Raw genomic sequence first — 17,516 nt, forward strand, 5'->3', positions numbered from 1 at the left:
TCATGTTTTCAGTCATTTTAGGGTCAGTTTCTTATGTGCTGTCATAGTTACATTACTTACTGCCATAATATACACTACAATTTGGAGTCTCTAGTGACAGAGGGTTGTAATTTTCATCAGCAAAATGAGAATATTTACTGAGTAATATATATGTCATACACAGGGTATTTATAAATGAATATTGGTGTTTTAACACTTTATAATCTCTGTGGACAGAGATGAACCAACCTCCACAATTATTCTTCATTTTTATTTTGTCTGGTCTCAGATGAGATGGAATCTCTCATTCTCTTTTTCTGTTTCTCCATGTAGGGAGGTATGTATAATGGATGTGTGAAATTGTCATTTTTGTATATGGATATGCATTTACATAAAGAAGACATTGAAGAATGGTTTACATAAGGTCGACTTGTCAGATTATGAGTATTAAATTATCTGGTGGTAAGCATGATAGAAAATGATGGTGTTCCACATGAGTCATGCCATATATTAGAACCTTCATGTATGTGGAATAGCCCATGGTATACATCAATTGAGAGAAATAACTGTTAAAAACTACTTTGTGTATATTTTATTAGCAGTTAACTACAGTTAACATATGTATTCTTGCTTATAAAGGCAACAAACAAACTTCATGTAAATCATAATGAGTATGGTATTTGAAGTTGTTGCTTTTCAATCTACTGAGTAGTTGCTGTTTATCTACTATTAATTGCTTAATATTTACATTAGACCATAGGTAATTGTGAATAAATCACAGTTAGCTACATGCTGTGTAAATAACACCCTGTTTACTATGAGCATTGTTGCACAGCATGCTGGCAGTGTGAATTTTAATTCTCAGATCTTGATAGTCAGAAGAATGGCTAGTAATAAATGTTTTTAGTTTGTTTAAAATTAACAGATCTAAATATCATACTCACGCTGAAGGCTTCCTGATAGCACCGCTGCGGCGCTTAACTGTAGTAATAATGAGTAAATCATTAAAAAGGAACAATCCACGCTCTGGATTGCCAGAGCCAGCTGCATCTCCAGTAATGGACACCAAATCAAAACGAAGAAACACTCTATCTGGAGTGAATATATTGGAGCAGCCTTCAATAACATTTTCCAGTTCCCTAAGCATTGCTTGCTGTTGTTCTGCTTCCATACTTTCTCGTTCAGTACAGTTGATTTTCACAGCCAAGACATGTACCTCACGTTGTGCCGACAGAAGTAAGTTGTAGTCTGGATGGCTCTGTTCTGTGTTCTTGATAAGTGTCTGTAAAATATATCCAAATTATTTTTAGATATTATAATATGTTTTTATGACTATGTTCACAAAGTAACATATAATGAAGAAATTTAATAATTTAAATTTTTTTACATAGAATAAAAATGAAGTATGAAGAAACAAAATCCTTGCCTGGACTAAATTTTTAATTTAAAAACAACTGTTTGCAGTTGGTGTTTTCTGTAAGTAAATGAAAGCAGTATGAGTCTTATGCTGCAGTGTTATTAAGACTATTTGTGTTTCAGTGGACCAAGAGCAGATTAAAGGAAATGGTGCAAGTGGATCACTTAAACAAAGAAGAAAGGATTCCAATTACTGAATTGTTTATTGCATATCATGATGCATTTCACATGCCCAGGGATAGACTGACGTACACAGAGATGGTGAAACATGAAATTAAACCAAAAGTGTAAGGCAAAGTAATAAATATCTGAAAATATCAACTACCAGAGGTGCAGAAGGAAGCCCTCCAAAACAAGATAGATGCAATATTAATAAATGATTTCATTACACTGAGTACAAGTGGGTAGAATTTCCCATTATTGATGGTTCCAAAAAAGACAGATGCTTCAGGGAAACAAAAATGGAGAATAGTTGTGGACTACTGGAGGGTGAATGACATTTGTATTAACACTGTATTCTGCTATCCTGTATCAATGACATTTTATATTGCTTAGGAAAAGCTAAGCACTTCAACACTTAGGACGATGCAAAGGGTTACCACCAGATGGAGATGATGGGGAGAAAACAGCCTTCTATACTCCAGAAGGGCATTAGAATACAAATGGTTACTGATGGGAATAACAGATGGTAGAGCCACTTTTCAGAGACTGATGAACACAGTATTAACCAGACTTCAGGCACACAAGATGTGATTTAGATAATGTATTCACATACAGAGCTACATTAGAAGAGCATAATGCCAAACTAGAACAAGCATTTGAGAGGTTCCAATCACACAGTTTAAAATTGCAGGTTGACAAGTGTGAGTTCCTACAGAAAGAGAGAATTTACATAGGGCACATAATTGTGACAGAAGGATTAAAACCCAAACCACAGAAGAAGAGCATGATGAAAGAGTATCCAAGAACTAGCACCACAAAGCACTTAAAGAGCTTTCTGCTGAAGAAAGAAGCAAACTATGAGTGGTTGACACCATGGGAACTGTTTTCCAGAAATGAAAAGAGAAAATAGCTAGCTCCCATCTTACAGTATCTTGATTTTACAAAACAATTCATAATTACAATGGATGCTAGCAAGCAGTCAATCAGTACCATGTTGAGCCAAGGAGAATTAGGGCAGAATTTATCAGTAGCCTCTGCATTCAGAATGCTGAACCCTACTGAGAAAGGATATGCTACGATCAAGCGAGAGCTCTTAGCTAGAGTGTGGGTAGTGAAGCACTATTGACCTTATGTGTACAGAAGAAGATTCGAGCTACATCTGCACCTACATTTACATTGATACTCTGCGAAACACATTTAAGTGCCTGGCAGAGGGATCACTGAACCACGTTCACAATAATTCTCTATTATTCCAACCTCGTACAGCGCATGGAAAAAACAAACATCTATATCTTTTTGTGTGAGCTCTGATTTCCCTTATTTTACTATGATGATCATTTCTCTCTATGTAGATTGGCATCAACAAAATATTTTCCCATGATGTCCACCCCAAATCCTGTATCATTTCAGTGCACTCTCTCCACTATTTTGTGATAATACAAAATGTGGGGCCCTCCTTTGGACTTTCTCAATGTACTCTATCAGTCCTGTCTCGTAAGGATACTTCACCATGCAGCAGTATTCCAAAACAGGACAGACAATCATAGTGCAGGCAGTGTCTTTAGTAGATCTGTTACATTTTCTAAGTGTCATGCCAATAAAACACGGTCTTTGGTTAGCCTTCACCACAACATTTTCTATATGTTTCCACCAATTTAAGTTGTTCATAATTGTAATTCCTAGGTATTTAGTTGAATTTGTGGCCTTTAGATTCGACTGATTTATTGTGTAATTGAAGTTTAACAGACTCCTCTTAGCTCTCATGCTGGCCGGTGTGGCCGAGTGGTTCTAGGGACTTCAGTCTGGAACCACACGACCACTACAGTCACAGTTTCGAATCGTGCCTCGGGCATGGATGTGTGTGATGTCCTTAGGTTAGTTAGGTTTAAGTAGTTCTAAGTTATAGGGAACTGATGACCTCAGACGTTAAGTCCCTTAGTGCTCAGAGCCATTTGAACCATTTAGCACTCATGCGGATGACATACTTTTTGTTATTTAGGTATCAGTTGCCATATTTGCATCATACAGAAATATTTTCTAAATAGTTTTGCAATTTGTTTTGATCTTCTGATGACATTACTAATTGATAAACAACAGCATCATCTGCAAATAATTTAAGACAGTTGTTGAGATCATCTCCAAATCATTTATAGACACTGAAGAGCCAAAGAAACTGGTACACCTGCCTAATATCGTGTAGGGCCCCTGCGAGCATGCAGAAGTGCCACAACATGACATGGCATAGACTCGACTAATGTCTGAAGTAGTGCTGGAGGGAACTGACACCATAAATCCTGCAGGGCTGTCCATAAATCTGTAAGAGTATGAGTGGGTGGAGATCTCTTCTGAACAGCGTGTTGCAATGATACCCAGATATGCTCAATAATGTTTATGTCTGGGGAGTTTGTGGCCAGCAGAAGTGTTTAAACTCAGAAGAGTTTTCTCGGTGCCACTCAATAGCAATTCTGGTTGTTTGGGGTGTCACATTGTCCTGACGGAGTTGCCCAAGTCTGTCAGAATGCACAATGGACATGAATCGTTGTAGATAATCAGACAGGTTACTTACATACGTGTCACCTGTCTGAATCATATCCAAACATATCAGGGGTCTCAAATCACTTCAACAGCACATGCCCCACACCATTACAGATCCTCCAGCATCTTGAACAGTCTCCATCAGCTTCAACAGTCCCCTGCTGACATGCAGGGTCCATGGATTCATGAAGTTGTCTCCATACGCTTACAAGTCCATCTGCTTGATACAATTTGAAATGATACTTGTCCAACCAGACAACACAACATGTTTCCAGTCATCAACACTCTAATGTCAGTATTGATGGTCCCAGGTGAGGCATGAAGCTTTGTGTCATGCAGTTATCAAGGGTACACAAGTGGGCCTTCAGCTGCGAAGGCCATACCGATGATGTTTCATTGAATGGTTTGCATTCTGACACTTGTTGATGGCCCAGCATTGAAATCTGCAGCAATTTGTTGAAGGGTTGCTCTTAACATGTTGAATAATTCTCTTTAGTTGTCATTGGTCCCACTCTTGCTGGATCTTCTTCAGGCTGCAGCAATGTTGGAGAATTAATGTTTTACCAGAGACCTGATATTCACGGTATACTCATGAAACAGTTGTACAGGAAAATCCCCACTTCATCACTACCTCAGAGATGCTGTGTCCCATTGTTCATGTGCTGCCTGTAACAGCACATTCAGACTCACTTAAATGTTGAAAGTTCCTGGCAGATTAAAACTGTGTGCCAGACTGAGACTTGAACTTGGTCCGGCACACAGTTTTAATCTTCCAGAACGTTTCATATCAGCGCACACTCCGCTGCAGAGTGAAAATCTCATTCTCGAAGCACTTAAATGTTGATAACCTGCCATTCTAGCAGCAGTCACTGATCTAACAAATGCACCAGACACTTGTTGTCTTGTATAGGCATTGCCAACTGCAGTCCCATTTTATGTATGTTTACATATCTCTGTATTTGAATATGCATGCCATATTTGAATATGCATGCAGTATTTGAATATGCATGCCTATACCAGTTTCTTTGGCACTTCAGTGTAGATACAGAACAGCAAAGGGCCTATAACATTACCTTGGGGAATGCCAGAAATCACTTGTGTTTTACGCAATGACTTTCCCTCAATTACAATGAACTGTGACCTCTCTGATAGGAAATCATGAATCCAGCCATATAACTAAGATGATATTCCATAAGCACGCAATTTCACCACATGCTGCTTGTGTGGTACAGTGTCAAAAGCCTTCTGGAAATCCAGAAACACGAAATCAATTTGAAACTCCTTGTCAATAGCACACAACACTTCATGTAAGTAAAGAGCTAGTTGTATTTCACATTAATGATGTTTTCTAAATCTGTGTTGACTGTGTGTTAATAGACCATTTTCATTGAGGTAACACATAATTTTCAAATACAATATACGTTCCAAAGTCCTGCAGCATATTGATGTTAATGATATGCGCCTATAATTTAGTGGATTACTACTACTACCTTTCTTGAATTTTGGTGTGATCTGTGTGGATCTTTTATCGAGTGAACGGTTGTATATTTGTTAAGTACAGAGCTATTGTGTCAGCATACTTTGAAAGGAACCTAACTGGGATACAGTCTGGACCAGAAGACTTGGTTTTTTTAAGTGATTTAAGTTGCTTCACTGCTCCAAGGATGTCTTTTTCTATGTTACTCATGTCTGCAGCTGTTCTTGCTTTGATTTGTGGAATATTTGCTTTGTATTCTTTGATGAAGGAATGTATTGATCATAAATCCTTGAAATGGTTGGCACATATAAGTGATCCATCATCAAGGTTAATTAAATTCATGGTTAAAATGGCAGAATATGACTGACATAATATCCAAAAAGGGATTGCAAAACATGGATGCAGATGGGTTGTCGTGGATACCAGAAAATCCAGCAGCAATCATTAGGAATGTAAAAGAGATCAACAAGGAAGGACAAGACAATCAGCAACCAATGATTAGTGAAGCAGAAAAGGAAGCTATTCTGAAACAGTTTCATGATTCACTGATAGTGGACACCAAGCGATCAGTCGCACATAAGACCATATTGAAAGGTATAGATCACGGAGAGATGTGAAGAAAGTCATAGAAGAGTAAATTTGAAGTTTTCAGAGTTGTCAGAAGAAAATGCTATGCAGAATAAGGTGAAAAAAATCCCTTAATATTGACCAAAATACCTAACCAGGCATTCACTCATAGTGACATTTATGTAGTTGGACTGCTTCAGTTAACAAAAAAAGGTTACAGATACATCCTAAGATTTCAAAATGCCCTCATGAAGTTTGTTGCAGTAGAGCCTATGGCACAACTGGGTGCTGACGCAACAGTGTAAATCTTAGTAAAGAGATTAATTTGCATTTGCAGATACCAGCAGTATTATTGAATAACGAAGGAAGAAATTCCCAAGTGACATTTTAAATATGGTTTATCATGTACTGAAGATCAAGAGGATTCAGTCTTGTGCATACCACCTTAAAATATATGGTGCACTCAGGATGCATAAAACACTAACAGACTATCTATGCCATTATGTGGGAATGAAGCAGGAAAACTGGAATGAACGGATAAATTTTTCCACTTTTCTATGTAACACCACACCACACTCATCAGCTAGGGTCACTCCATTTGAGATTTTTTTTGGGAGTATATGCAACATACCCATGATCCTACAGTGAAATATAGGCAAAATAAAATACAACTATGATGATTATGTAATGGGGCATTATTACACGACAAAAGTGTGAGAAAAATCCATCAAGGAATTTGACAAGCCCATGGAGAGGGTCTTTTCATGTCTTAAGGACCCATGGACTAAATGTAATACTTCAACTAATGAATAAGAAGTTTACAATAGTACACATGAAGAAATTAAAGCAGTTCATTTCACTTTATACATGTGAGGTTGTGATAAAGTTGAGTTGGCATGTTCTAAAATATAAAGAAGCAAGACTAAGCTAAACTCTATCTTAAAACTGATTAAGTGGGGATTTACATGCATGAGCTCGAGTATGTGGAGATGAGGGAGACATTGTGACCAGTCATTGGAGGCAGGCCCAACCCTGTTTTACTTCTATTAGCCTAACAATGGCAGCAGTAGCAAGCAGAAAGAAATGAAGAAGTAAGATATCAGTGATAAATGTAAAAGTTTAAAGCTCAGACATCTAGAGATTAAAGAAGAGGAATAGGACAATGTATTACTTAGAAAATAAGCTATGATTACATAAAAGATTAGCAGAGACTGAGAGATGCAACAGGAAATCCTGCATTTCCATTTATGTGTTAGTGACCACTACCACCCTTGTAAACATAGGAGTAATGCTTAGGCCACAGCACCCAGTGTAGAAAGTGGAAAGAAGGAAGGTGTTATGACTGTGTGTGTGTGTGTGTGTGTGTGTGTGTGTGTGTGTGTGTGTGTGTGTGTGTGTGTGTATGCATGTGACTTATGATCCGGCTCATGGAAAAATCTCACGAGAAGTGCATCCCTTAAATGAAATGATTCCTAGCCTTATTGCTTTGTCACCAGGTACACACGATCACAGATGAAGAATGGAGAAAATGTGATTACATATTGTACATATTTGTAATCCAAGGATGTATTAATTGTTTCAATTAAATAATCTATGTATGTATATTTATATGTAAAACAAAAAGAGAAACCTTCATATTTACATATACAGGGTGAGTCACCTAACATTACCACTGGATATATTTCATAAACCACATCAAATACTGACAAACCAATTCCACAGACCAAACGTGAGGAGAAGGGCTAGTGTAATTAGTTAATACAAACCATAAAAAAATGCAATGATTACATATTTGTTTATATTTTCAGATGCACTAAACAAAAATAACAGGGTTCCATTTAAAAAAACGTAGGTTTGTGTTAACAAACATACTTCTGTGCATTTTTGTATGGTTTGTATTAAACAATTACACTAGCCCCTCTCCTCATGTTCGGTCTGTGGAATCGGTTCGTCAGTATCTGATGTGGTTTATGAAATATATCCAGCGGTAACGTTAGGTGACTCACCCTGTATACATACGTGTGAACCAATATAACTAGTATAAGAATGATGTGTCTTAAGATGTGTCTAAGATTTGGAGATGTATCTTCCCCCATTATGGAGGTGTAATGAATGAAAAAATAGAAAAAAATGAAAAAAAATACATCAAAGTATGAATATTAGCTGTAAATCTTATACTGTAGGTAGAGGCCTAGGGCAAGTCACTTTTGTCAGTTCATTAAGAGGTTTTATGCATTGAGAGACCACTGATTTCATACACACTGATTGTGAGTTGGAGGTAAAAATCAAGGCAGTTACATATCACATATGAGCAAATGGCCTCATACACCATGTATAGAGAGCCTAAAATGCCAAGCAAGTCAGAGTTCAGCAGAGCTGGGCAGTTCCAGTGAGCAACAGCAACCTCAAATGGATGACCCTACACCAGATATTGTGTAAGTGAGCAGTCAGATTCAATTAACTTTGTGCACTAAGGGGGACTTGTAAGGCTTGCCTGAATGTATCTCGAGGCTAGGGTTATTGGCTTCCATCATACATTTATCTACATGTACTTATGTCTGTATTCACCTATACTGTGACAAGTACTTGAACCTAAAGGGTTAATGCAGATGAATAGGAAAAAGAATCCCGTAATGTTTGAATACTCCATTAGTAGTGTAGCGCTTGACACAGTCATGTTGATTAAATATTTGGGCATAACACTGCAGAGATATATGAAGTGGGACAAGCATGTAATGGCAGTTGTGGAGAAGGCGGATAGTCATCTTTGGTTCATTGGTAGAATTTTGGGAAGATGTGGTTCATCTGTAAAGGAGACCGCTTATCAAACACTAATACGACCTATACTTGAGTACTGCTTGAGCATTTGGGATCCCTATATGGTCAGATTGAGGGAGGAAATAGAAGCAATTCATAGGCGGGCTGCTAGATTTGTTACTGGTAGGTTTGATCATCATGCGAGTGTTATGAAAATGCTTCAGGAACTCGGCTGGGAGTCTCTAGAGGAAAGGAGGCATTCTTTTCATGAATCACTACTGAGGAAATTTAGAGAACCAGCATTTGAGGCTGACTGCGCTACAATTTTACTGCCGCCAACTTACATTTTGTGGAAAGACCACAAAGATAAGATAAGAGAGATTAGGGCTCGTACAGAAGCATATAGGCCGTCATTTTTCCCTCGTTCTGTTTGGGAGTGGAACAGGGAGAGAAGATGCTAGTTGTGGTATGAGGTACCCTCCACCATGCACTGTATGGTGGATTGCAGAGTATGTATGTAGATGTAGATGTAATTAGAACAATACAATCCATCACCTCCATGGTTCATTATCTGTACTACCATATGTCACTGTGTATCCCTGATTCTTAACTAATTTATAGGCCACGGTGGATATTTTTTCTTGTAATTGATTGGACAATCTAGTAAGTCTCATCTCTGCTTTTATAAACCAGAATCTTGATCTTCTGAATGTTCCTTGCTAACACATGATGAAGCAATAAAAACAGACCAGTATGCCAACTCAGTGTAATTTCCTTTAGCATCATCATATCTACCTCCTAAGCCCAGCATCCAAGTCATTCTGTACTGTATCCCACCACAGAGAGACAAAAAATCTCAGCTTGATCCCACCAAGAAATGGATGACCAAAACTCCCACTCACCTCTGATCTGACCATGAGCTTCTAAATAAATATGTTGTGATCCATGTCAGGTTACAATACATTTTTTCACTACTTTTGGTATATCATTTATTTCTAGTTGGATCAGCAGTGGAAATTAGACATCCAAAAACACAGTGAGATTGTAAAACAAAACAGAAAAGTAATTCAATGTTTGACTGATATAGCTGTCTTTCTTGCCAAGCAGGTACTTCCATTTTGGGCCACACAGAAAATGAATTTCCTGCAAATTGTGGAAAATATGTTGAATTAGTTTTGCTCCTAAACAAATACAATAAAATGTTGAGCCACCATCTGCAGATGAAAAGAGTGTTCCTTGCACAATACGGTCACATTCAGGGTGACCTAATAGATCCTGCTGCTACAGTTCCACTGAGATAAATTAAGAAAGAGATAAGAAATGCACCCTTCTATGCATTCACCGTGGATGAAACCAGTGATATATCTAAGTACTCTCAGCTCTCTACTGTACTGAGGCACAAAAAAGATTTTTAGTTTTGTTTATGTAAGTACTGACCAAAGCACAACTGCTCTGTAAAATAATGTGTACCTTACTCTGAAAATGTATGTATGTGGTTCAAAACTAGTAGCTCAATGCTATGATTGTGCTGTTGTGCTAGCTGGAGAATTGTATGGCCTTCAGAAGAGAGTAAAGGACAAATACTCTGACACAGTTTTCATACACTGTCTTGCTCATGGGTTAAAGCTAGTGCTTTTTTAGTCCATATCCTCTCTGCAAAGGATGCAAGTATTGTATTACACTAAGTAGTTTTGTAACCTTTCTTTATTAGTTCACAAAGAACACTGCTGTGCTGGACAAGGTTGTTAAAAAATATTTCCAAAAATGTGTGTCACATGCTGGAACTATAATTGAAGGTTAATCAAAATATTGAAGAACACAGTTTCAATCTTTTAAAACCATTTGACAGCATTCTTGACAACCCTGATGAATGGGACAGCGATACATACCACAAAGCTCCAAGTTTCAGTAATGTTCTTTGAAAATTTGAGTTTCAGTTCTTACTACAAATATCTGACAAAGTATTTGGGATGACTGATATTCTTTTTGACATTCTGCAAACTAAAATCTTGGATGTCAACTTCTGTATGCCTAATATGGCAGAAAGTAAATTTACATTCACCAGACAAGGGGTGGATTTGATATGGTTATGAAGAAATCTGTGAAGGGTGTATGAAAAGATGTCATTATTGAGAATCTGACCCCACAACTTACTATCTATGTACATACTACAAAATTTACAGTGTCATGAGTCAGCAGCTAGAGGTTTCATTTGAAGGGCTTGAAAAACTCAGGTTCCTTCAATTATTATATGCTGCTGGAGGAAGATTTTTACTCACTGAAAGATATATCTATCCAGTATTTTGATTTTTGTTGTCTCAGAAAACAATTAACTGTGGCATAATCAACAGAGGAATACCAATCTATGGAACTGCACCAGCTTCTTCCCCACCTGAGGAGTACTGGTTTGTTATCCTCAGCATTCACTGAACTCAATATGCTCTGTGGCCTTGTGTTAACAATACCTGTAAACAGCCCAAGTGTTGAACATTCCTTTTCTGCTCTTCACAGATTAGGCTATTTTCCTGTGTTAAAAATATGGTTCGAATTGTTGTTATTATGATTGATTGTAACTTTTAAATAGCATTCATGGTCAATATTCTCACAAAATATCTTTTATTTTTATGTAATTAAAGCTTAAAAATCATTAAATATCAAGGTCTGGTCACATGCTCGAAAACACTCTGTTATTGGCTGATGCTCCGGCGACACCACAGGCTAGGAGTGAGACAAAGCTATACTTGCATTATAGTAGTGTTAGCTGAAGTTACAATGTTTTTTCATACTTTTATTGCAAACAGTTTAGCTATTTAGTGATGGAAAACACAATTAGAATTTTTAAGTAACAATAGAAAGGAATTTTGTGAATGCTGATAACGGAAGCCTTGCAAAAGCTGATGCATTTATGCTCCACCCAATTACAGCAACAGTATGTGCAAAGATGGACATTATTTTCCCTGCTCCCTGCGACGTCATTAAACTCAATCAAAACTGAAGAATTATAGAACTTTTGCAACTAGGTCCATATATTATAACTAGATTGTTGGCTATCAGTCGTGAACTATGACCCAAAGCACAAATTATTCTTGGAGAAACTTAGTGCTGATTTCATGTGTAGAAGACACTCGGTATAGATGCTGCATCCATCAGGCATAATGTGGTGCAACGGACAGTGCATCTTACTGCAGTGTAAGAGGTCACATGTTTGAATACTCAAAGGGTCATTTCTTCTTCTTCTTCTTCTTCTTCTTATTTCATATAGGACAACTGGGATGACAACATTCAACTACCGCATTTGGAGTGGGCTTTGACATTTGCCCAATAGTTACATATCCTCTAGCTGTGTTGTTCCTTCCTCTTCTGTGTCCAGAGGGCACCAGTTTTCTTTCCTGGTGGTCTGTCTTGGAATCTCTTTTGTCTAAGCTTTGTCCTGAGTATTGTCCGACCCTTCAAGTTTCCTTCTGTCGTTCCCAGTTCCTGAAGATCTTTCTCCACTTCCATCAACCATGGTGACTTGGTATTCCTCTTTTGCCAGTAATAGAGGAGCTGTTTGGTCAATCTGTCATTAATTCATACTGTAAACATGTCCATAAAATGCTAGACATCTTTTTCTAGCTACATATGTGATTCTTTCACAGTATTCATAGAGCTCGCAGTTGGGTCACCTTTTATAATTGTCACCTTCCTTGACTGGCCCCAGTATATTCCTCATTATCTTTCTCTCTTGTATTTTGAGCTTTTCAGTAAGTCCCTTCCTATTGAGTATTAAACATTACGAAGCATATAAGGCTTCAGGAGAGATGACTGTCTGGTAGTGCTTCAGTTTAGTGTTACGGGAGAGACATTTTTTATTATAAGTATTCTTGGTCAGCTGGTATGCCAGCTCTAGCTTGTTGACTCAAGTTGATAGTGCTATTCCTTCAGATAGACTAGGTTCCAGCCATTCTCCCAAGTACTTAAACCTGTTGGTTTTCTTGATCTCTCCCTGGTCTACTAGGAGATTCACCTACGTTCATGATGTACTGCGTTTTTTCTAGGGATACATGAAGCCAAACCTTTGCTACTTGCTGTCTGAGAATTTTGAGTTGTTTCACTGAAGTTTTTATTGAATCTGATAGAAGCACTAGATCATCATCAAATGCCAGGTAATCAACGTTGAGACCATTGCACTTATGTCCCAGAGAGATACCATTTGGAAAAGCCTCTCAAGCTAACTCCTTCTGCCACTCGCTTGTTACCTTTTCCAGGGCACAGTTGAAGAGGAGAGGGGACAGATCATCTCCCTGTCTGACTCTCAATTTGATTTCAAAACTTTATGAGAGGGTTCCTCTGAGCTTACCTTGTGACCTGGTGTTGCTTAAAGTCTATTGGATAAGGCTGTTGGTCTGCTCGTCTAGTCCTAGTTCTTGCAGGATCTTCATGACAGTAGGTCTATCAACTGATTCATTTGCCTTCTTGAAGTCATGAAGATGGTGACATACTTCTTACCAGGGTCATATATTTTTAAAAGTTTTACACGAAATATGAAAATAACATTAGTAAGAACTGATTGTAGTGGTTTTTTGATTTAGGGATGTATTGCACATAGCTTCACATGAGTCTTAGTCTGAGAAAAAGAGAACAGAGGATAAATGCATTTACTTTGTGAAGAAGCAATTCACTTTTTGGAATGAATTGCTAGTAGTGAAGATATGGCCATACGTTCTCAGTGCAATGAGGTTTAGGATGATGAGGTTATACAGAGAGATATAAACCATGTACAACATTCAGGAGACACAAACATAAGGGATGTGAAGTTTGTGAGTGTAAACTATGGTAGCATCTGGAGCAGACTTACTTCATCTGAATGTAAGACAATGGAACTGCAAAAGTTTAAACAAGTATCCTAGCTAGGCAGTACAAAGATAAAAAAAATATTGTAAAAAGCCATGGTCACATTAACTTGAAAATATCTTTTTGAATGTGATGTGTATGAACAGCAATTTCAAATGCAAGCACATGCAAACAGCAAAGAAAACACAATAATATTCTCTTTCTGATTGTGGGCAGCATATTATAAAATTTGACAGTTTATCACTCTAACAACAGCTACCGAATAATGGTGGTGCAGCTATGTAAAATGACAATTTTTACTAGGAGTTTAATTTCATTGAATGACACTATCCTTCATTGAAACACTGGGAGAGCTTATCTTGGAGATAAGTTAATGTTAACTTCACAATGCAATACATTTTTAATTAAGTTGGTGAACTTGCGCATCAATGTGGTGTCAATTTGCCGGTACAGTGCAATCACATTTCATGCATCTTCTGATTCTCTGGAACACTCAAAAACAACTTTTCAGGATTTTCTGTAGATGTATTTGTATGGTATGGTACTACACACCATTTATAACCCATTTTATGAAATATAAATTCCAAAACAAGACACTGTGAATTAGCATTATGACAGTAGGAGTAGCAAGCTAGCCAGTGATGTCACATGCAACACATGAGTCGAATGAAACATTGCAGTGGATGTTCAAATTATCTGAATTTCATTTCAATTTTTATGAATTCAAGGGGGGAAAGGCATGCTAGGAGCATAAAATGACATAATTACTCATTTAAGACTATTTACAGAAAACAATAAAATACTGTATTCATAGCTACTGCAGGAACTCCCAAGGACAACAGAGACTCTCAAATCTACCAGTACTGTCTGTAGAAAAGAAGATGCTAAAACTGAAAGTGAGGCAGAGTTCTATTAGCATACAGTCAAAGAATTCAACAAGAAGGAAAGAAGAATTGAATTAGGATTCAAGTAAAAGAAAGACAATATGACAGAGAACTAATTTCCATTCATTATGTTTTAGAAAGTTCATATGAAAAGGCCTGTATTTTTCGTTGGTGTGCTATTTCAGTTCTGCCTCTCTGCCATTTGATGTATTGTGTACATTAACTTAGAATTTAACATTAAAGGGGTGTAAACAGTTTGACATGTAATTTTTTCATTGATTCTCTTCGAAAAGACTGTCCTCTGTAATCGCTTCCCCTTGCCCAAATGTCACCAGATGCCACTGCATACCACCATGCTTGAATTACTCTACAGGCACAACACACTCACATAAATATAAGAGCAATGTCAAATGTTCTCATCTTGGTAGTGAATATTATGGTTTGTAAGTAAAATGTGCTTATTTTAAATATGGTTTTTAGTTAAATGACCTATATCTTTTTCCAGCAAGTAAATTACATCCCTGAACTGAGAGTCTGAGAAGGCTGCAAAATACTCATCTACTGCTGTCATAACGACCTCATTGAACTCCAGAAATTATCCAACCACAAATATCTTTACAGGGCATGGTGAAGGTCAGAAAACAACACATGGCAATTACCTCAGAACTGTCAACAACAAGATGAAAGCTGCATGGAAATGGTAAAATAGTGCAGAGAAAATGACAACCTACAAAATCACAATGTGTAGAACTGATCGGGGTCCTTTGGTTAGGAGCTGAGTGGAGGATCTCAACCAGAAGCTCCATCATTTCTGTGATAGTCTTGGCTGCAGATTACTGTACCTGTGCTATGGGGTGGAGAATTATAGGATTACCCTTGATAGGTCAGGGATGCATTACACAAAGAAAACAGCTATTCTGTGAGCAGAGTACTTGTGGAGAGCACATGGTTTTTTCGGGCTAGGTTATAGTTTGAAGTCTTCTGATAAATACTTGCCATCTGACATGGAGACAGCAAAATCAGATCATGTGCAAAGTAGATCAATGTCAAAATTTTAACAGTAAATTGACAAAGCATGTCTAAAGTAGTCCTTCAATTTGGTGCCCTCCAGGAAAGCTATCACACATATCATACTTGGTACCAAGAGCTGGACACAACTCAATGTAGGAAGCTCTCAAATATTTATAAAAATATGGAAGATATATCAAAAATACAGGTGAGACATCAAAGGATGGGAGAGTGCTCGTTGTAGTCAACAAAAATATTGTGTTTTTAGTCATCAGTCTTCTGACTAGCTTAATGAGGTCTATGTATTAAAATAACTCAGACTTGTCAATAATTATTACAATATAATACACACCCATCATCAAACCAGAATGAAAATTACAACAGAGCATCAATAAAATTTACAGTAATAATAAGAAATGTAATTTACTCAACAGCATCTAAAAGGTTTGGGTGGTTCGTATACAACAGCAGACAGAAAATTTAAATACAAGTAAATCTCAAAAAATCAAGTTGTTGCTTTTATCAAATTTCCAAAAAAATTTTCATAAAATTTATGCAGATGTGAAAATCAGCTACATATCACTGTTTCAATAATTTTTAGGAGCTGCAGCCAGGTCACTACATTACAAATATTTACAGATACCATCCTCCCATACATTCTCCTTGTCACTGTGTTCCATATGTTCCTTCTTTCACCAATTCTGCAGAGAACCTCCCCATTCCTTATTTCACTAGTCTCCCTGATTTTCAACAATCTTCTGTAGTACCAAATCTCAATATTTTGATTCTCTTCTATTCTGGTTTTCCCATTGTCCATGATATGCTACCATATAATGCTGTGCTCCAAATGTACATTCTCAGAAATTTCTTCCTCAAATTATGGCCAATGTTTGGTACCCAGCACACTTCTCTTAGCCAGAAATGCCCTCTTTCTTGGTACTATTCTGCTTTTTATGGCCTCCTTGCTAGATCTGACATGGGTAGTTTTGTTTTCAAGGAAGCAAAATTCCTTAACTTTGTCTACTTCATAATCTCCAATTCTGCTGTTGAATTCCTCGCTGTTCTCATTTCTGCTAAATCTCATCAGGTAATGAGAGATAATGAGATATTATGTCTATCAAGATCGAAATTGCAAAGTTATGTGGAAGCAAGTAACTGGCCTATTTGAACTAAAAGTAATCATCAGATGTTTTTAATAGCCGCCGATTCCATTGTAACAGTTGGACAATCATTTAAAGTGTGTCTACACTCAGTAGTATAGAACTACCCCAATCATGAACTGTTAGTTGGAAGTAACTTTACACTGTTCACTATATATTGGGATGTCTAAGGACTCATTGCAGGTGGTATGAACAGACAATCTTATAGAATAGTTCTGAACACATTTCCCAAAAACTGTTTTAAGCACCTGTTTCAACAACATGCAATAGAAATACATTTTAGACCTTGTAGCTAGAAACAGGCCTGACTTAATAAACATTGTCAATACAGAGACACAAATTAGTGCTCATAGTGGAAATAGTTACTAACGTTAATAAAACCACCAAGGAGGTTAGGATAGCTTTTGTGCTGGAAGGGGTAGAAAAGCACTTGTCAGCATTCTAATTACAAAATGAATGGGCATAATTTAGCTCCATTATGATGGGCATAGAGGAATTATGGGTAACGTTTAAGCTGATTGTAAATCATGCTCTTGAGAAGTATGAGCTGAGTAACTGGATTAAGGACAGAAAATACCACCATAGTTTCTTAACAAAATACAGAAAATGCTGAGGAAACAGATCTTTGCATTCTTCATTTTTAAAAAAAAGGCAAAAGTTAGTAAAAATAGATTTGTCTATTATAAAAAGATTGATGCACAAATCAGACAACAACTTCTATCATAACACCTTATCAAA

The 17,516-nt window shown here is 37.2% G+C and overlaps 1 protein-coding gene across 3 annotated transcripts in view; it reads right to left on the minus strand.

Annotated features, from left to right (window-relative positions):
- LOC126470192 (rho guanine nucleotide exchange factor 17) overlaps positions 1–17,516 on the minus strand; it is a 649,655-nt gene that overhangs the window by 224,446 nt on the left and 407,693 nt on the right. For all 3 annotated transcript variants that reach the window (XM_050097851.1, XM_050097852.1, XM_050097850.1), the window contains one exon: positions 924–1,261. In XM_050097851.1, coding sequence (XP_049953808.1) covers positions 924–1,261 — 338 coding nt within the window. The remainder of the gene's footprint in view (positions 1–923; positions 1,262–17,516) is intronic.

Source organism: Schistocerca serialis, chromosome 3 (assembly GCF_023864345.2).
Source record: "Schistocerca serialis cubense isolate TAMUIC-IGC-003099 chromosome 3, iqSchSeri2.2, whole genome shotgun sequence".
NCBI lineage: Eukaryota > Metazoa > Arthropoda > Insecta > Orthoptera > Acrididae > Schistocerca > Schistocerca serialis.